The 21898-nt window shown below is 43.8% G+C and overlaps 1 protein-coding gene across 1 annotated transcript in view; it reads left to right on the top strand.

Annotated features, from left to right (window-relative positions):
* Positions 1-21898, top strand: part of UBE2R2 (ubiquitin conjugating enzyme E2 R2) — an 857843-nt gene that overhangs the window by 529869 nt on the left and 306076 nt on the right. The window contains exon 3 of the mRNA XM_044078085.1: positions 20195-20292. Within this exon, the coding sequence (XP_043934020.1) occupies positions 20195-20292 (98 nt within the window). The remainder of the gene's footprint in view (positions 1-20194; positions 20293-21898) is intronic.

The raw sequence follows: 21898 nt of genomic DNA, 5'->3' as shown, positions 1-21898 counted from the left end.
AAGCTGGCCTTAGACAATTTTATGAGTGCCCTTATTTTTTTGCTAATACTGATCAGTGATGCCTTCCCTTTTTGGGATTTTTGCTCTATCATTTAGTAGCTTCCTCCTTATATTGTATAGTTTGTTTATGGCTGGGGTCCACCAGACAGGACGTCTGCCTTTGGAGGATTGGGTCTTGGTTTTATTTGGGATCGCATGATCCATGCATTCCTGAAGGTGTTCATAGAATGCGTTTATAAAGGATTCTGCGGTCTGGGCCGTATTTTCCACAGGCCCGGGGGCTTTGAAGGATTCCACCTCGGTTTTGAGGAGTGTGAAATTTGCTTTAGAGAAGTTTTTCACTGTGGTTTTCTGGGCAGGGAGTGGGGTCGGGATGTGAATATCCAGTGAGATTAGTTTATGGTCTGATCTTACCAGTGAGGGATACACTTCTGGTCTGGAGCATATAGTCCCCATGTTGGTGATGATCAGGTCCAGTATGTTTTCCCCTCTTGTGGGAGTGGTAACAAGTTGTTCCATAGCATTTGAGTTTATAAATTCTAGGAACCTTTGGGCTAGGGTGTTGGAGCTAGAGTAATGCTCCCAGTATGTTTGGGTAGTAGAAGTCGCCCAATATAATGGTGTTTGGAGAGACCTTCATATTTTCCAGTGTTCTCAGGAAGGCCGAGTGGGGTTCCTGGGTTTGGGAGGGTGGTCTGTAGCAGGCTATAAACTGGAAGGCAGTTTTACCCACTGTTAGTTGCACATGGATAGTCTCTGATGCTTCGTGCTTTGCCAGCAACCTGGAGGTGTGGGTATCTTTGATGAATATCGATACTCCCCCACCTTTTGTGGTTCGGTCCAAGTTTTGGAGCCGAAAAGCATGGTATGAGGTATAAACCTGGTAGTGCTGGGGTGCTCTCAGGAGCCCTGAACCAGGTTTCTGTTACTGCACAGATATCGATGTTCTCCATGCTAAGGAGAGTTTCGAAAAGTGCATCTTGAGGTTTAGACTTCTGGCGTTGAGTAGCATTACTCTTAGTTTCTTATCCCTTGTGATACCTATGGAGGTGGGTTTGTCTTTTGAGCCTTGCCTAAAAAAGGCACTATGGGGGTAGCAAGAGCCTTTGCCAATATCCGAAAGCCCAGGGGTGACAGGTGCAAGCCGTCCCTAGCGAAGCATCGTGGCTTGTCGAGCATATCATCCCAAGCTGACAGGCATTGGATCCCCTTTGAATGACACCAGTACTTAAGCCATTTGCTGAAATTGATCATCTTGTCTTCATATTGTGGCATCATTCTTGGTGAGAGTAAGATGCTACTCAAGGTCAGGGTCATACCGGCCTGGGCTACATGCTTAGAGAGCTCCTCTATGTCTCTCTTCATGTAGTCCAGGGAGGTACGTCTCAGGTCATTCACACCAGCATGGACAATGACTGAGTCATATTTGTACTTGCCTTGGAGTGACCTGAGTGCTTGTGTTATGTGGCGGATCCGAGCGCCCGACAGGCTGCTCACTGTAACCCTCTCCTTGTTCAGCCTGGTGAGCGGGACGTCAGTGTGCCTGACGATAGAGTCACCTATTACAAGTGTATCAGGTGTGTTGTTTAGTCTTGAGGGCTGTGACTGTTCGACACACTGGCTTTGTGAGATGTGTTGCACGTGTTTTGTTTTAGGGTAGCGGTTGCTTGGGTGTCTGCTTTGGAGGTCTCTGCTGCTTAGGCAGATCTTTATTTAGAGCCTCCGAGTATGTTTTTGTGTGATTATGTGTTTGGTTTGCTGTCGTGGTAGGTCTATGTGATCTTCTACATGTTAGGCCCAAGACAGAATACAGCATCTCAAAGATACTTCTCAAGTTAATATGTAAAATATTACTGCTGGGGTTAGCTTGCAGAATTATGTCATTTCTTGTCATCTGACTCCTAGTTCCCAGGCTAGACAACCCTTGATGAAACTGGCAGTATTTAGCATCTGCCTGTAAAAATATGCAGACAAGGGCTTCTCCTCAGATCAGTGGCAGATACTGGAAGTCATAAAACAATTGCATTATTTAATGCTTTCAAGAATAGTAATTAATTCACCCTAAAGACAATACAGGAGGTTTCTTAGTACAGACATTGTGCCTCTTGCTGCATTGAAAACTGAAAGATACCTTTTTTTTGGCCTAGCCATGAAGTAATTTAATTTCAGTTACTTTTTGAAGTTAACCTCTTGTATTCTAGTTTCCACTGTTAAAAAATATACGTTTAAACAGTTAAATACTGCATGTACATTTATGTTCTCTTCCAGTAAAAGACACTGTGGATCCATTTTAAACAGCTCTTTGAAAATACCTTTTCAACACGCACGTCTCTACAATTAGTTTGATAACATGATGTACAGTTCTGATACATTTGTAACACAAGTGTCTTGTATAAATCATTTCAATATTCACCAATGACATATAATTATTTACAAAATTCCAGTTAGCTGCACTGGCAGTATCTCCTTTCATCACACAAGACACCACAGGAGTTTTAAGTGTCCTATACAATAAAAATATCGAAAACCTTGTTGCAAATGGTGGCTTCAGCATCAGAATCTATCAGGACAACTCTTTCTTCATGGATGTGTCTGCCACCAAGTTGGGAGGATGTCTGTGACAGATGGTCCATAGAATGTGGACCAAACAATGGTATCAACTGCACATTAGTGTCCTAGAGATGAGGGCAGTCTTAATATTGCAGGCCTTTCAAGACTGTCTTCCTCAGGGTGTGGTAGCCATCTGCTCAGACCAAGGATGTGGTGTGGTACATCATCAAACAAGGGGAACAAAATCCTACTCCCTCTTTTGGGAGGCAGTGAGGAGTATAGAGTCTCAACTTGCTGTGCTTTCTAGTTGCAGCATATACCCCAGATCAAACCAATTCCTTAATGGACTGTTTAAGAAGATGTCACCTAATACCTCACAAATGGTCAGTCTCGCTGTACAGTAAGGATGTTTTTTAGTCACTAGGGGAAGACTTGCTGTGATTTTTGCCTTACATTCCAACACCAGATATAGCAACTGTCTTCCCTAATACCTTGCCCCACAGCAAGATTTCCAGAGGTGTCTTCCACCTTTTGCCTCAGTCTTCTTTATGCCTTTCTACCACTGCTGTTCATGATGTTCATGCAGAATGCCAAAGTTTTTTTCATTAGTTTAATTTTGACCCTGACATGTTGGTTTGCCACTGCTGTGGCCATACTTAATAAGGAGGTCACTACTACAACAGCATCATTTAAGGCTCACATCTGTCTGGCAGCCCTTACTCAGACATGCGCTCCGTCAAGTTAACTGCATGGTTTCTGCACTTTCAGTAATGGCTTGGGGCACAAAGAATACCCTCTTAGAATGGTCCAGTTACTGTTGGCATCTCAAAAACCCTCAAGAAATGTATTAAGTGAATAAGTGAATGGTTCAAATTTTGTGGGCAGCACAAGGATTGGACCTAGTCACTGCTGCACTCCCCTCAATTCTTCTATTTTTGTATCTGTGCGATAAGCTCCAATTTTTTTTTTTGGACAGTATTATCAAACCCCCCCCCCCCCCAAATAATCATTCTTTGCTTAAGGACCTGGTCCCCCCCCCCACTGGAAGTGAAATTTAATTTTAGCAAAGCTAACTTTAACCCCGTTTAAATGTGCAGACAAAGCTGACTTAACATTTGTCTCTTGGAAGACCTTATTTTTATTAGCTATGACTTCAGCTAAGAGAGTTTCTGAATCACCCTCTGTTTCCTGAAAACCACCTTAAGTTGTCTTCCATAAAGACAGATTGGTGCTTACACCTGACCTAATGTCTAGGGTAGCATCAGATTTCAGTTTAAACCAGGCAACGTTCCAATATTTCTCCCTTGGTACTCTAATGGGGAGAATTCAAGTTGCATTGTTTAGATGTCTGCAGACAACTTTGCTAATGTTTAGACAAGAGTACCATAAGATAAGGCAATCCTTTGCACCTCTTAGATTGGGGAAAAGGGTGACAAAGTAACATTGTCCTGGTGGCTATCCAACTGCATTACCTTGTGATATTTTTAAGTAATCAAAAGGTACAGATCAAGCTAAATGCTCATTCTACAAGGCTTGTAGTGACTTAAGCAGCATTGTTAAAGAATCTGTGCAGCGGTAACATGGATGGACCTCTTCGTGTATGTTTGCTGAGCATTATAAACTGGATAACCTTTCTACATCAAGGGCGAACTTTGGTGCCACAATTTTTGCAAGTTACTTTATCACGAGATCACTCATCCTGTTGACTCAGTCCAGGGATTACAGTGTACATACTGAGTCAACACGGATATGAAAGCTATTTGCTTATTAAAATGACATGTTTGATCCTTGTCAGTACCCAGTGCACCTGTCCCCCTACCTAAGAAATTGTCACCTACGCATCGACCTAGACGTTAAAAAGAGTGACTGGTAGTATCTTCCTGAAAAGGTAAACAATTTTTTTTGTGTAGAGTTCAAGGCCCACAGACGTTAGTTTTCTCTTGTCCTTCTTATTCATGTAGCTTGAACTAATTTCCTTTTCATCTCATATTGGCCTAACTCAATCTGGAGAAGGAAAGCAGTGCATTCTGGGAACAAGCGAGGAGCCTAAGTTGACAGGAGATTGTGAAAGGTGTCTGAAGAAGGATCAGTCCAGTGATTGTGTATGGACATGGATCAACTAGATGTCCTTCTATTCATAAGCTGCTGTGTTCATGACATCAGGGAGTTTGCCTCTGGTGAACTCTCGCACGTCCAGCCATTATGCAAAAGTTAAATTCTACCGCTAGGGTGCACGTGACATCTGTACCTCTCTAGGACGTCTGTCATAAACTGGCATTAGGTATAAAGCGGACGTCCGCATGCATTTCTTCAGAACTTCACTGCCAGGTCTGGTAGTCGCATTGCCAGTAGAAGGGTTTCTTCATCTGACTTCAGATAAGTACCCTTTAGGGATTTTCTATTTGTTACCTGCTACTGTTTTGGGTTACATGTCTGATAGGAAGGGCAAGTGTAGGTGTGGAAGGCAAATTCCACATAGGGATTCTCATGAGCTCTGCCTAGGCTGTGAACACGACCATACCACCTGTAGTATATGTCAGGCCTTTGTCCCCAAGACCCTCAAAAGCTGTCTCGCAGCCTTAAAACTTTACCATGAAAATCAGAGACTCAGATGTCTAGCTTCCAGGATAGACCTGACGTCAGAACCCTCGGATAAGCCCCTAGTCAAGAAGGCCAAGAAGTGTAGGCCTGAACAGACTGCTGCACTCTCCACTCCAGCCATTGCTGTCGAGGCTAGTGAAGGCCTGGCGTCAGAGATGGAGTCGGAGCTTCCTTCAGAGGAAGGCCCAGAGGAAACCTCTCCTTCGCCCGAGGTCATGTCCCGGAGGGAATATGAGGCGTCCAATTCAGTCGCCGAGGGGGAGCCAAGGCTTTTATATCCGAGGGTCTGCGTGTTGTCTCCCAAATCGTTGTAAATGAGGACATAGTCTCCGATGTAGTGGAGTGTCAGCTGATGTCCGGCCCTCCAACCCTCCACTACATTTTTGTATCTTCTCCCCCAGACACCCATAAGAAGAGGAAACGGGAAACTAAATGCATTGCTCAGCCTCTGCCTGCTTCACCTGTCGAACAGCCTCCAGATATGCAGGCATTCACCTATGCATTTCTGGCCTTGCTTCAGGGCCTGACGCCTGCACAGGCCCCCATGCCCTGTACCCCTAAGGGGCCTGCTCCTGACGTCTCTTCTGCAGAAGAGAATTCATCGGACAGTGAATCCCTAACCTACTCTTCTCAGATCGCTTCTCTTCTGGGATATGCTTTCACCAGAGGATGAGTCCAACGACACTGACTCCCCTTGTGAGGTCCTCACCTTTGAGACCATCACAGCAGTCAGGTCACTGAGACCCAAAAGAGATACTATAAACTTCTACAGCTGGAGTCTCCCAGCCCTTCTGCTGTGCCCTAGTACACTCTGATTTTCTGGATGCCTTCTGGGCTGCTTCCAAAAACCCTGACTCACAGCCACCCCAGCACCCAAGCGTCCAGACAGATTCTGTAAGGTGCCCAAGGAGGTAACATTCCTGTTTAAAGCCCTTTCTGCAGACCCTGCAGTTATTTCTGTGATCACCAACAAAACCTCAAAGTTACTACCATCCACTTCTCAGAATGATGGAACGTCTGGGAAAGAAAGCTTATACTTCTACCACCCTAGCAGAAACTGCCAGATGCACATGGCCATGTATTCCTTGGCTGTCTTGGAAGATGTGGTCAAGCAACTGGGTGAGCTCCCTGACTCTCCTGCTAAAGCCAAGATTTCCTCTCTCCAGAACTGCTGCACACAAGTGACCAAACACTCCAAGTGCAGCTATGACTCTGTAGAAGCATCTGCAAGGGCTGCCGCCTCTGGATCTGTCATCGGGAGGTACTCCTGGGTAAGATTGCAACCCTTCCATGATGATATCAAAGCCAAGCTCCTAGATGTGCCCCTGGATAACAAAAACCTGTTTGGGTCAGCTGCTGCTGAACTCTTTAAGACCTTCCAGACCAAAGGCAAGGAACTGCAGGAACTGAGACATATCTTTGTCTCCCCACTTCATGCTTTTAGAGAAACTACCCAGCTAAAACTTATTTTGTTACGTACCCAGCTAAGCGAATGCAAGCTAAACCTAGAAAGGACCACAGGAAGCAGCACTCTTCCAGGCCCCTCTCCTCTACTCCATCCTCTAAACAGCCCTTTCAGGGAAAGCCTGGTAGTCTGCGACTACCAGGCCCTCCACCCAGACACCATTCTTTCCATGTGCCTCTTCCTTCTTGCTTGGAAGTGTTACCCAGGATTCCTGGGTCCTGTCGATCATAAAACAGGGATACTACATGACCTGGAAGACCAGACCCTTTCCTAAAGGCATCTCTCCCCTGCCCAGAGACCAAATCCTGCTTTCCCCTCCAATCCTGCAGGAACGTCTGGCACAAGGAACTATTCAAGAGGTCCCGCCTTCTGCAAGAAGGAAGGGATTTTACTTAAGAATTTTCCTGATCCCAGGAGGCCCATCCTGGACCTATCACACCTCAACACATTCCTCTGAGTCCCCTCCTTCAGGATGCTCTCTCTCCCTACCCTTCCTCCACTCATTCTGCCTCAGGCATTCCTAGTGTCCTTGGACATAAAGGAATGCCTGCTTGCACATCCCTATCCATCCATTCAAAAAGTACCTCCACTTCTCAGTGGATTCTGCACACTGTTAATTTCGTGCTTTTACCCTTTGGTCTTTCTACGGCCCAAAGAGTATTTACAAAATATCTGGCCCCAGTCATGGCTTTCTCCAGGACAAAAGGAATACAACTGTTTCCTTATCTAGACTACATCCTTATCCAGGCTACTTCAAGTGCCATGGCCTTGCAACACCTGCAGTTCACCATCTCCCTCCTTACAGGTCTGGGATTTACCATAAATCACAAAAAAAATCCTCCCTGACTCCCTCTCAGGAACAGGTTGTTTCCAAGATGTTGAATTCTGACAAGGGAAGAGATGGCTTGCCTGCCACCAGAAAAGATTGTGACCCTCACATATTTCTTCCAGGGAATCCTTTCCCTCAAAACCATCTCAGCCAGGGAATTCCTCAGGATCTTAGTATTTATGGCCTCGATTATTCCCTTGGCCCCCCGTAGCAAGACTACACATGAAGCTTCAGTGGTATCTGAGAAATATCTGGAAACAACACCTACATCCCCTAGAGTTCATGATTCCCATACTTACTTGCCTGTCCAAGGAACTGAAGTGGTGGATCTCCCAGATTCAGTCAGATCCAGGCCTGCCCCTACAGCCCACTCCCCCAAGCCAAGACCTCTTCACAGATGCTTCAGAGACCGGCTGGGGGGCAACCTTAAGACATTGGAGAGTGAGGAACGCATGGACCCCCACTCAACAAAAGGATCGCATCAATATCAAGGAAATGAGGGCCTTGATACTAGCTTTGCATATTTTTAAAGGTCAACTTCTCCCAGGCACCCTGAGGCAGTACACAGACAACACCAGTGTGCTGTAGTGCATTAACAAATGGGGGGGGCAGGGTCCTACCTTCTGTACAGACTAGCACTGTAGGCTTGGGAAATAGCACTGGAGAAACAAATCATCCAAGCAGTATATATCCCCACCCCAGACAATGTGATGGCAGATTCCTTAAGCAGGACCACGACCCTGTCTCACAAATGGATGCTGAACAGGGAAGTGTTTCTGGACCAAGTCCATTGATGAGGTATTCTGAATGTGGATCTCTTTGCCTTCAGAATGAACAGATGGCTCCAGACAGTTTGCTCCAGGGCACCTCACCTGGAAGCTTGGAAGGTGGACCCTCTATCAATCTCTTGGAAGAGAATTTACACATGCATTTCCCCCACCTTCCCTCTCATTGAGTCCTCCTGAAAATTCAGAAGGAACAGCCTCAAGTCTTGCTGGTGACTCCCTGCTGGCCAAGGCAGCATTGGTTTCCCTACTATTTCACCTAGCCAAGGGCTATCACCACAAGTTACCCCAGAGAATGTACCTCCTCACACAGGATAAGGGAGCACTTACACCCTCAACTGCCCACACTGAACCTCACATTGTGGGTGATAGGGTATTGATTCCCCTTCAGGCACCTATATACAGAGGACGTGATCCAGGTTCTGCAGGAGGTCAAAAAACTACTAAAAAAGCTTACCTCTCAAAGTGGAAGATATTTTCCTTATGGTGTCAGAAAAATAACCTACAACCACTGACGGCAGAGCCCCCCAGTCGTGGTGCTCTACCTGTGTGACCTTATGAAATCCAGACTATCTTACTCCTCCATTAAAATCCACCTATCTGCCATCTCAGCTTGCCTACCCCTGGTACCACCTTTAGCATTTAGATTAGAGGTCAAACTCTTCTTGAAAGGGCCAACAAGGAAGCCCATTCCACCTCCTTGGGACCTTGATTTTGTCCTAGAAAAATTGACACTATCACCATTTGAACCAGCCAAAGACTGCTCCCTCCAGCACTGCACTTGGAAGACTATACCCTTGGTGGCCGTAACCTCTGATAAGAAGGGTCTCTGAACTGTAGGCCCTTATGGCATATCCCCCCCTTCATAGTCTTTCACAAGGACAGGGTATGTTTGTGTACTAACCCCTCGTTCGTGCCCAAAGTGGTAAATGACTTGTCCCTAAATCAGACTAATCAACCTGCCAACTCTCTTACCCTCTCCACAAAACTGAACAGAGGGGATACTGCACTCCCTAGACGTTTACGGACAGCTCAAGTTTTATTTGGCCAAAACCTTCTGAAAATCTGACTGGCTCTTCATCTTCTATCACCCTAGAGCCCTGGCTCAACCTGTTTCCAAGCAAACTATATCCTCTTGGGTATCAAAAACGTTTCCTTTTGCTACACCAACCGTGATAAGTCACTCCTCGCCCCAGTTAGAGCACACTCAACCAGGTCAGTTTCCTCCTAAGGGGGTGTTCCTTAAAGGACTGAACACCGGTGCTATCCTAGAGGCAGCTACTTGGTCCCCAGCTCACACTTTCACCAGACACTGCAAACTGGGTATGGTCTGTAAAGCCAGAACAGGATTTGCCAGAGCCATCCTCCATAGATTTGTGGAAACTGCTTCTGGTCCGCTTTCCCTTCATTAGAACAGGAGCTTTTGCTCTCTCCCTGATGTCATGAATACAGCAGCAGATGAATAGAAGGACATAGTATTGTTGTGTAAGAACTTACCATAACCTTAGATGTCCTTTTCTATATGCTGCTGTATAGTTTTTCACCCAGCCTTCCCCCTCACACTTGCCTGATTCCAGTTTCCTGGAGTAACCACACCGTATTAGCTGATTCTGGTGGCATTCAGTTCTGAAGAGGTGCATGCTGACGTCTGCTTTATACCAGACGTCCGTTTACAACAGACATCCAAGAGAGATGCAGTAGCATTTAACTTTTGTATAATGGCCGTGGACGTTCAAGAGTTCACCAGAGGCAAAAACTCCCTGATGTCATGAATGCAGCAGCATATAGAAGAGAGGGACTTCTAAGGTTATGGTAAGCTCTTACACAGCAATACTATCTGTTGATATGCAAGTGCATAACTTTTGATCCGATGCCTTTTCCGTCTGGTTTCAACCTGTGGGTTATTGATCCAACACTGATCTGATGCTGGCCAGCTTCCAAAGACTTCAGTTCACCATTTCTTCCTTCTCTACCCATAACAGCCCATTCACAAGAGCTTCTCAAGATCTAGTTTGCTGCCATTCCAGACAGCAGCTTGGTCTTGCACTTCATCCACTGTGTTCTCTGTGGATTGTGGTTTTTGAGTGTGCACGTACTTCTCTGCCTGCTTTTTTTGTTTTGGGTTAGTTAGGTAGAGTAAGTGTATGTAGTGAAAATGATAGGGTTTTGTGGTTTGTTAGTAGACTCCTATTTTCCATTTATATTAATGACCTTTAATCAGCTATTCCACACACCACTTGTATTCAATATGCAGATGACTCTACTATTATCTGCTCAGCCACTTCTCAAACTAAACTGCAGTCTATTACCCAAAAATCTTTCAACTCTGTAGAACAATGGTTCTCACCCCGCTGCCTTCTCTTAAATCCCCCAAAAAATTAACTCTTACTCTTTACACCAACCCGCAAGTCTACCCCTTTACATTTCACTCTTACATCTAACAATGGAACTCTTATCTCTCCTGACCCAACTACTAAACTCTTAAGTATAACAATTGACAACCACCTTAACTTTGATACTCACATTAACACCACAATAAAAATAGTTGTTAAAAAAACTAGGATCCCTTTATAGAATCAAACCCTTTCTTACATCACTAGCTAGAACCGCTATAGCCAGAACCCACCTAATCTCCACTCTATGCGTCTCCTATATGTACCAATCTTCCTAAAAATAACCTCAACAAACTAGCTATATCCTATAATAATAATGCTAGATTTGCCACAAGATGTTCATCGTGCATACAGCTGCAGTCATAACAGATGGGTTCTCCTGCCGTCAGGCGGGTCCTCGGTCGGCCGAATTCCAAAGTCTAGGTCCGGCGTCAGTTGTCGTCGCTTCTTCCCTGACGTCAGTGCAACAGGGGTATAAAAGAACCAGCCGACGCCATTTTCTTCAGTCTTTCTTGCCACGCGGTGCCCGAAGCAGAAGCAGTTCGCAAGTGCCGGTCGGCCAGCTCCTGAGATTACGAAAAATTTGGAAACCGAAGTCTTCTTAAAAGCCAAGTACCCCGTTGGGGAAACTTTTCTTGCCTCTGACCGATGTCAGACAAAGTTAATAATTGTATTTCTTGTTGGAAGCAAATACCGCATAAAGATTTCCATTCCCTCTGTATACCTTGTTTAGGCCCAGACCACGATGTCTCGGTCTGTCGCTTTTGTGCTACATTCAACAAACGCACTATTAAGCGTCGGGCGGAGTTCACCCAGCATTTTTTTGGGAAAGCATTTAACTATACTATGTCGTCGGATACTCCGACTCCGGTTTTGTCTAAAAAACGCAGAGACAAGGACCGACACTCGAGGTCCGCGGCCTCTACCGACACCACGCCAAAGCCAACTACATGTGGTCTGGTTCTCAGCGAGGCACCTACGCAGAACCCTAATTACAGACGACACATCTTTGGCGGTGTCTCCTGTACCCGAGGTCGCAGGCTCCTCGGCCCACACCCCAACTACAGATACCGAAGCCACTCTTGGCGTTGAAATACAGAATGTGGACAGGTCCACCTCCACTCAAGGTGTCTTCAGACCTTCCTCTTCTTTCTCCATCAAGGCTTTCACCAAGTCTAAAGCAACCATGCACCCTAAGAGACCAGCTACACAGGGCCCATCTCCAGGCCCCATGCCTAAGAAACAGATACTTAAAATGGCTGAGGATTTAATTTCTCTAATCAGAGGTTCTCAGCCACCTCCGGACAAAAGGCCCAGAGTGGAGGAAGATTCCCCCTCCTCTGATTAGGGCTCCATTATTTCAGAACACTCTGATGATCAGGAACAGTCTTACTCCCCTTTTGAAGACTCTGATGCAGAGGAGGCTATTCCTTCTGTATCCCCCCCTGAGGATTACTCATTTGGGGAAACTTTGCATACCTTAAGGGAACACTTCCACTGGGAAGGCCAGGAGTTTTCAGATTCCAAGAAAAGGCTCAGGGAATTTCTTTTGTTACCCCAGCACAGGCCTCTGGCTATACCTCCTGTCTTGGACATCCTAGATGATGTTTACTCTGAGGCCTGCCTTAACCCGGACTCTCTACCTCCAGCTCCAGTTAAGCCTGACAGGTACTACAGGGTTCCTGACTCGCACCAATTTCCTATACAAAAGCCATGCTGCTGACCTAGAAACCATCTCACAGGGGCCCAAGGGAGTTAAGGCCTCCATTGCCAAAAATCCCTTGCCTTCCGAGAGAGATTCCAGGTCCTTAGAAAGGTGGGGTAAAAAGGTATATACCTCTGCTACCTTATCCATGAGGGCCTTAAACTGTCAGTTTCATATGCTAAAATACCAACAGTTTCTGTTATCTCAATTGAGAAGTAAAATGTCACAACCTGAACAACCAGACTTGGAGTTGCAGGATTTGATGCATAGTGCAGAACAAGTGGGTAAACATACCTTACAATGTGGTTTTGATGCTCTAGAGGCCTCATGTAGAGCTGCTGTTACAGGCTCAGTTATACGTAGGCATGCCTGGCTCAAGGAACAAGCCTTGCCTGATCATGTCAAAGCTAAATTACTAGACGCCCCTCTTCAAAAGGATGTACTTTTTGGAGCAAATGCTGAGGAAGTATTACGGAAAATGGAGGAAAAGGCTAAATCAATGCAAACTGTTAAAGAATTTCTGCAGGTTCAACCCCCACGTTTTAGTAGAAATTGGCCTTCCAAAAACTGGTCCTTTCCTGCCACAGACAGACCCCAAAGAGGCAGATACAGGCGCCCGAGGGGCAGAGGACAATCACAAGGATCGTACAGAGGCAGACAATGGCAAGCTCCTACACAAAGAGGTGGTGAGGACAACTCGCAATCTTTCAGAAAGCAAACCCAATGACTTTCCTCTTTGCATGCCAACCAGGTCTCAAATGGCAGCCCCCTTAGGAGGAAAGCTGGCACTATTCTCAAAAAAATTGGTATGTTGTCACAAAGGACAAATGGATCCTGGACATTATAAACAGAGGCTACAGATTCCATTTTCATACTCTTCCAAAAATGAGAGGCATGCCAAACCTGCCACACAATCAAAGGGCAGAGGCACAAAAGCAAATTTCAGATCTTATAAACATGAAAGCTATTAAAGAGGTACCTACACACGAACAAGGTCAAGGTTTTTATTCCAGGCTATTTCTGGTCCCAAGGAAGGGAAAAGATTGGAGACCTATTTTGGATCTTTCCATCCTAAACACATTCCTACTTGTACCAAAATTCAAGATGCTCACTCTACAGCAACTTCTTCCCATGCTGGGCAAGGAGTCTTGGCTGGTAACATTGGACCTCAAGGAGGTATAACCTGCATGTCCCAATCAGACAAAATTGCAGAAGATACCTCAGATTTCTTGCAGGTTCAACCCATTATCAATTCTCTGCATTGCCCTTTGGCTTATCTACTGCGCCCAGAGTATTCACGAAATGCCTGGCATCAGTAATTGCCTACTGCAGACTTCAAGGGATGCAAATATACCCTTATTTGGACGACTGCCTGATCCAAGCAGACAGCAAGCACATTCTTCTGAAACACCTGGCTTATGTAATAATGTTATTAAACTCTCTGGGATACACAGTCAACAAAGAGAAATCAAGGCTAATACCCTCTCGGAAGATAATTTTCCTGGGTGCCAATTTGGACACAAACACCCAGATGGCCTACCTCACGCCAGAGAAGCAGGGGCAACTAATTCAATATTTCAGAACACTGGCAAATTGCACCAGGCTGACTGCAAGGAAAATCCTGCAGGCTCTGGGATTCATGGCATCTTGCATTTTACTAATCCCATGTGCAAAGCTGCATATGAGAAAACTACAATGGTACCTAAAAAACAGATGGTCTCAACACAGCCACAGTTTGGAAACAATAATACCACTAATTCCATGTCTGCAAAAGGAATTTCTGTGGTGGGCTCAAGCATGTCAAACAAACACAGGTCTTCCATTCAGCAAGCCTCAAGCAAATCAAGTCATCACAACAGACGCCTCGGACTACGCCTGGGGGGCACACATGACAGACCGGTGCATTCAGGGCAAATGGTCCCAAAAAGAAAAGCACCTTCACATCAATCAAAAAGAAATGCTAGCAGTAATAAATGCTATTGTAGCTTTCAAGGACCTTCTACAACCAGGTCAACTATTGATAAGAACGGACAACACCACAGTTATGTGGTACATAAACAAGCAGGGAGGAACACATTCTTATCCCCTATGCAGACTGGCCATGTCACTTTGGAACATGGCCATGGACTTACAAATGGAACTACAAGCACAGTACTTGCCAGGCAAGGAAAACATGCTGGCAGACAACCTAAGCAGGAATATGACAGATCCACACGAATGGAAGTTGCATCCAAAAGTTTTTGCAGAAATAATCCAAGAATGGGGAAGGCCAGACATAGATCTCTTTGCCTCCCACAAAAATCATCAATTGACAAAATTCTGCTCAAGGATCTTCCATCCAAAGGCCTGGAGAGTGGACGCTCTCTCTTTCAGTTGGACATCAATGGCAGTTTATGCCTTCCCGCCTCTTCCTCTGCTGCCCAAAGTCCTATTGAAGACCAGAACAGACAGACCAAAGATGATCCTCATTGCTCCGGACTGGCCAAGGCAACACTGGTACCCACTCCTGTGGAGCCTGACTCATTCCCCACCATGGACCCTGCCTCTAATGCCTCTTCTTCTGACTCAGCACAGCTTCAAAACTCTTCACAGTCAGCTAAAAACACTCAATCTAGCCGCATGGAAGATTCCTTAGCATCACAGCAGGCCCTACTCTCCAAGGAGGTGCAGGATGTCATTTTGGAGGCCAGAAGGCCATCAACTAGAAAAGCTTACTCCGCAAAATGGAAACGTTTTTGTGTCTGGAATGAGAGAAAGGGCCAGAACCCTGGAAAGCTGAATTTACCTCAAATACTACAATATTTGGCTGAACTGCTAAGCAGTGGACTTTCGTTCTCCATCAAAATCCATGCCTCAGCCATTTCTGCAGAATACAACACTGATCCACCTTTATTCTCTCACCCTCTATTAAGACAGTTCCTCAGAGGGGCTAAGAATTTAAGACCTCCAAGGAAACAACCAATACCTGCTTGGGATCTTCATTTCATTCTGGAAAAACTGACTTTGCCCCCCTTTTGAGCCAGCTGCCTCATCAGATTTGCAATATTTGTCCTGGAAAACAGCTTTCCTTCTGGCTATCACTTCAGCTCGTAGAGTTTCAGAACTACAGGCTCTCATGGCTGTCCAGCCTTTTATCATCTTCCATCAGGACAGAGTTTCCTTACGAACCAACCCGTCCTTTATGCCTAAAGTGGTGTCCAGGGTAGCTTTAAATCAGGCCATGCATTTATCTACTTTTTATCCTAATCCTCAAAACAAAGGGGAGAGCTTACTACATTCCTTGGACATCCACAGACAACTACGTTATTATTTGGACAGAACAAAACCTTTCACAAAATCAGAACAGCTCTTTGTGGCCTATGCGGTAGGAGCTCAAGGAAAGCCAATTTCCAAACAGACAATCTCAAAATGGATAGCCCACTGCATACGCTTTTGCTATTCCTTTCATGGCAAAACTGTACCTACAGGCGTTAGAACTTATTCCACCAGGGCCACAGCCACCTCTGCAGCCTTCCTCAGAGGAGTTCCTACCAAGGATATTTTGGAAGCAGCCACCTGGAGTTCTGTGCATACCTTCTCCAAGCACTACAACCTACCATTATACTCCAAATCTAGAGCAGGCTTTGCCACTGCAGTCTTGCAGGGCATTTTGGCTCCTCCTAGTTCCACCTAGTGCCTACCACCCCTTTCTTAGCTTTGGGATTCTACCCATCTGTTATGACTGCAGCTGTATGCACAATGAACATAGTACAGTTTTGTACCTACCATAAATGTAGATGTTCTAGTGCTAATACAGCTGCAGTCCAGGTTTCCCTCCCTCCTTCCCCTCTAGGGGTATTCTTTTATGGTGTATTTGCTTGCAACTATTGTTTTTTGATTATATTGCATTGCATTATTACATAATTTTATGTATTGCCTTCCTTCTGGGGGCACCTGACCTCTGGGGCAAGAAAAACTGAAGAAAATGGCGTCTGCTGGTTCTTTTATACCCCTGTCGCACTGACGTCAGGGAAGAAGCGACGACAACCGACGCCGGACCAAGACTTTGGAATTCGGCCGACCGAGGACCCGCCTGACGGCAGGAGAACCCATCTGTTATGACTGCAGCTGTATTAGCACTCGAACATCTACATTTATGGTAGGTACAAAACTGTACTTTCTCCATTTAGAACCCATCACTGTTTGAACCCAAAACAACTAGACTGGCTAGAATTTCTTAACCAACTTCAATTACAGCAGCTCACAATAGCCCACAAGACCTTGTTGCAACCCAACAGCACACCTATATTTTCTAGCCTCATAACACCCTATAATAATCTCAAGAATCTACTCTCCTCAAACAAACTTCTGATCAAAACTACCAAATCCGACAACTCTGCAGGTGAATCCTTGTTCTCTAACTCCGTTGGGAAACTATGGAACAAGCTACCCTCTGAAATCACATCACAGACTTCTCTCTTACTTTTTAAAAGGAATCTAAAACTATATCTCAATAAACACTGGCTATGCTCCTGTACTAACCCTGACTAACTTTTCTCCTGTTACTACTTTTCTTTCTAAACGATACCCTCTATTATCTTCCCTTCATAGTCTCATTATTTTATATTATTGCATACAAATTTGCATATATGTAATAACTATGACTATTATAATTTGAAAAAGAAAATTTGTTTTTTTTTTTTTTGTACACTAAAGTTTTTATGTTTCGCTTCCTGTTTTTATAATATATGTCACAACTTTTAGATTAATTGTATAAGTTTTTACTTGGAGCTTTTCTCCCCGGGGCTCTACTGAAAATGGACATGTATCCAGCTAGATTAGCCCGGTCAACAAATGTAAAATAAATAAATAAAATAAATAGAGTTGGACTGTGTAGATTTTTTCCCCTTCTTTGGAGTTTTTCATGTAGTATTTACTGTGTACTGGGGTTTGTTTAGGTAGGTATTGGTTAGATTAGGATAATGGATGAGGGTTTTAAAAAAGTGCTTTTCTTGTGGGCATACGCTTCCTTCGCAGCAAACCCATGAGTGATGCATTTATTACCTTAGAGCTACTCATCTTGAGTCCTCGTGTGCTATTTGCAAAGCCTTTGGCAGTCATGCCACTAATGAGGAGGGTTGAACTTTTATGTTGAAGGGTCTTCTGCCTTCTGATGACTCTTCTTATGACTCTTCTTTGGCCTCCTCTAGCAAAGGGGACAAATCAGGTAAGACAAAGGCTAAGGACCCCAAGTTTTCAAAGGTGGCCATAAGCTGTATGCCCCATTGTCTTCTATGGCCATGTGTGACCCACCGGATCTGAAAGTTCCAAGGCCTTGGTGCCAATAGTCAGTGATGCTACCTCGGAGCTGATCTCTTTGAGCTGCACTACCTCGGAGTCCATCTCCTTTGGCTCCAGTTGCTGGCAAGGCACCTTGTCTTGCCAGTAGTGTGCCAAGTCCTTTCCTAGCAGGGAGGGACGACTTTGGGGTGGACCTTTTCTCCCCTTCTACTCTGCTGGAGTTTGAGTCCTCCCCAACTCAGCCTTTGATCTGAGTTTCCCCAGCTCAAATCTGTGTAGACCATATCTGTTGCTTGGTCGGCAATCTTCCAAGCTGTACGCAATGACTTCCTCTGTTTGGTCATGTTAGCCTTTTAGGAGATTGAAGACTTCAGAATTGGAGCAGTTGATGATGTCCTCCTTACAGACACAAATGGAGTTAGGCCTCATTCCATTGGCTGCAGGCTGTGTTTTCCTAGCTTAAAACCCTATGGATCTAAGGTCTTAAAGATCTGGTTGATCCTTGTTAGTACACCGTGCAGCCATCCACCTGTCCCCCAAAGAAATTGTCACCTATGCATTGGCCTTGAGATTAAAATGATTGACAGTATCCAGAATAAGTAAACTTTTTCCTTCAAGGCCCACAAACCTTAGTTTTCCCTTGTCACATATAGCCTGAAGTGATTTCTTCTATATTTCCTAGTGCCTTAACTCAATCTGGAGGAAAAGCAGTGCTTCCTGGGAATAGGGGAGGAGCTTGAGTTTACAAGAGATTATGAAAGGTGTTTTCAGAGAAGGTGCCTGTGTTCAGTCCAGTGATTAGTGTATGGATATGGATCGTGTATCTGTTACACTAAGTGCATAACTTTTTTGTTTCTGTGCATTATAACCTTTCTAGGTAGTTGTTACCATTAAGCAGGCAAGCTTCTGTTGCTGGATATGTGGCTGCATTATACATTAGGCATAACTGCATCATTAGAGAGTCTGCATGTCTTTAAAACCCTCAGTATTTAAGCTAGGGAAGATATCAAATGAAGGACAATTGTGTTATGAAGTCTTTCCAAGCTGGCAGCAGTACTGCAACTTGCGGGGGGGGGGCTTTTAGTATGCATTTGGTATTGCTTTGCTGTGAATAGACTGCTACAGTAGTGGTGAATTATATTTGTATAGCACTGAATTTGCTGTGTGTAATGTACTTATAAGCACTAGTGAACTGATCTTTTAAAACAGTAGAGCCTTATTTTTTTCGGTTTTAATGTATCTGTATATGGCTACAGCTGAGTTGGTTGGCACACATTTCTGCTACCCAGTTGAGCAGCTGTAAGAAGTGAGCAAAGTACATTTGTGCAAATACTAACTCAAATTCTGGTTGCTTGACAAAAGTGGTAGGGCAGGGGGTGGTGTGAGAGTACGTGTTAAAGATTTAGAATGTGTGTGTGTGTTTTAGGGTTAAGGTAAGGGTAAGTAAGGTGATAGATTTAGTGTATCTGGGAGTTGTTTTAGGGTTTAGATGTAGTGTTTGTGTGTGGTTAAATGTAGTGCGCATGTGTGCATAGTGATAGTGTTATGGAATGGGCTTTAAGGTTAGTTGCACTTTAGGGTTAGAGGCAGGGTTAGCACGTATTACTGAGGTGGAGTCCCCTTGCCCACCATAGTTATAATGCGTGCTAATCCCACCCCTTTCCCTACCCTAATCCTAACATGCAGCTTGCCTTACAAAAAGCCCTTTCCTTAACACTATCACTGTTCAGACAAATTTGAGTCAAATGTGTGGTATGATAGTGCATCGGAAAAGGAAATTTCCCTTTTCACTATATTCTGTCACTCTGGTGTGCTGTCACTATAATGAATGGTCTATGTTTTTGTGTTAATTGTTACACTGACCATTATACAGTGTTTCTTTTTTAATGTATGTATTTATTTTACAAGAAATGGTAGAATTCTACAAGCTACAGCTTTATCTTTTCCTGGTAGACTTCATCTTCAGTCTAAGTAGTAGTTTGTAAAAATTCACTCTGAAGCTGTACTATGATCGTGACCTTTAGCATAATTTAAAGGGAAAGATCAAGGAAAGTTCAACTTGCTGAAGTCTAATTCCTTTGGAGGATACAGGAATTTTAACTGTATGTAAAAAAAAAAAATAAAATTGTCTTCTGGTACAATGTGCCAGGCTTGCTGCACATTTGGAGGTTACATTCTTCACCTTAGCATTCAGATTGATTTTAATATTTTGACACTTTTTAATAGGCAATAAGCTAATCTGTTTGGTCTTATGAACTTAAGTGTTGAAGGATGTTTTAACTTGTTCATTTGTATCCTAAACCCATTTGTACTGACTTTACAGTTGGACCTTTGTCGTCTGTCTTTTCTTGTCAAATCTTTTATCCTAATGCTGGTTACTCTTATGCCCTTAATTTATTTTACAGATTGATTCATGATGGTGATTTATTTGCACTCTGCTAAAAATGACTGGTTATTTAACCTTTTCAGCTTTTTGTCACTCTTTCTGTTCATTTAATGGGCAGATGATGTCCAAAATGGTAATGTGTAAATACTTGCTAAAAAAGTACTTTAGGTTATTTTTTCTGTCTTTGTGTTATTTTTCAGAATGGAGATGTTTGCATTTCAATTCTTCATCCACCCGTTGATGATCCACAGAGTGGAGAGCTGCCGTCTGAAAGGTGGAACCCTACACAAAATGTCAGGTATTATTGGATGGAAGAAGGACTTACGTTTTTGCGTCATTTTTTTAATTGGTCCACTCACTCTGTAGAATTATACTCCTATTAATGGCTGTATAGATGCCATTTCTTTTGATTTCTGTAACACACTGCTTTGTAAATGTTAGCCTCTTGAGTGTTTAAACTACCATTGCATTGTGGTCACAGCCTCTTTCATTCAATTTGTGTTCCTCAAACCCAAACCCCATCATCTGTGATTTCCAGTTTTACACTTCAGTGTGATTTTTTTTTACCTTTAATTGTTTTATGGTGGACTGCTATTTTTAAACAGGTAAGACATAACTGCTGTACTGGAACCCTTATGGGACTGAAGAGCTCAGGTTTGGTTGTTTCTTGGAAGCTTGACATACAACTTCATTGCTTTGTTGTATTCTGGATGGGGAAAAGTGCAAATCTCTTTACTACTTGTAATTGTGTACTCTTCACTGAATTTCAGATGGACGTAAAAAGTGAAGTATCATCTCAGCTCTTTAAAGCTATCCAGGCCATGTTAGCTTTTCCTGTGTTTTTATGCTTCATCTCTGACCCTATAACCATCAAGATTCCATGTTTCCTCTGCCCTGTACAAGTCCATTCATTATCCAGAAGGTGATATTCCTGTGGCCCATTCCTAGAAAAATGAATAAATGAATGAGAGCCAAGCAGTGGAACATGAAAAGGTCACCCATTAAAGGCCAAGGGGTTCCACCTTTTAGGCTTTATTTTCTCTGTGCAAGCCCATAATTACCCCATGGTTTGGAGTGTAGCAGGCATTAGTGAAGGTATGTCATTTACTTCCATGGGTGGAAAACTGTCATTTTGACCTTCCCACAATAGATAGCAGTTGCAGTAATTATCTGAGTTGTCATGTTTTTTTATTTTTGTGAGAGGAAGAAGCAGGCTGCAGCTGCCATCCTGAATATTCCACTGTATAGAAGTAATTGACCTTAAGTTAAAGAAAGGTTAGTGGAACATATGATCAGCCAAGATCCAAGAGGCAATTTTAATAAAATTGTTTGAGCTAGAAGATTGCTCGAATTTGATTCATGTATATCTCAAAGAAAGTAGCGGAAAGCATTTGTAAAGTGTACATGCTAAACATTACGATCAAGAGGGCACACGTAGTTTGTCCAGAATTCCTTCCTGAAGAAAATGCCCAGACACGTACTGGTAAAGTTAATTTTTTTCTCCAAAAGCAGTAGATTTTATCCATGTAATGAAAAAACTACATAGCTGTAAAGATAAGAGTTGACGGAATGTTTTGTGGGCAGTGATCCTGGGCAACAAGGCAACAGAGAAGTCATGTTTCTGCTGTTAAAAATGTAAGAAGGTGGGCATTTAATTTAAGCTGTTAATATCCTAGAGTGTTTTGATTACTTTACCCAGTGAATCTTAACACTTGCTTAGTAGGAGAACTAAGCCTGGTGGGATCTCCAAAACATGCAGGAGACTAGTGAGAATAGTGGAGCAGGTATAAATGATCCCTGAAGCACACAATGCATTCAAAAAAAAAATTCTGAGTTTACTAGAGCCCAACCTCAAACCCTTTCCACTTTTTCATACGAGAATTCTTGAAAAGCAGAGACATTAA

The sequence above is a fragment of the Protopterus annectens genome, chromosome 1.part1 (genome assembly GCF_019279795.1).
Source record: "Protopterus annectens isolate FY-2018-M chromosome 1.part1, PAN1.0, whole genome shotgun sequence".
Classification (NCBI taxonomy): domain Eukaryota; kingdom Metazoa; phylum Chordata; order Ceratodontiformes; family Protopteridae; genus Protopterus; species Protopterus annectens.
This window is presented reverse-complemented; position numbering and strand designations above follow the sequence as displayed.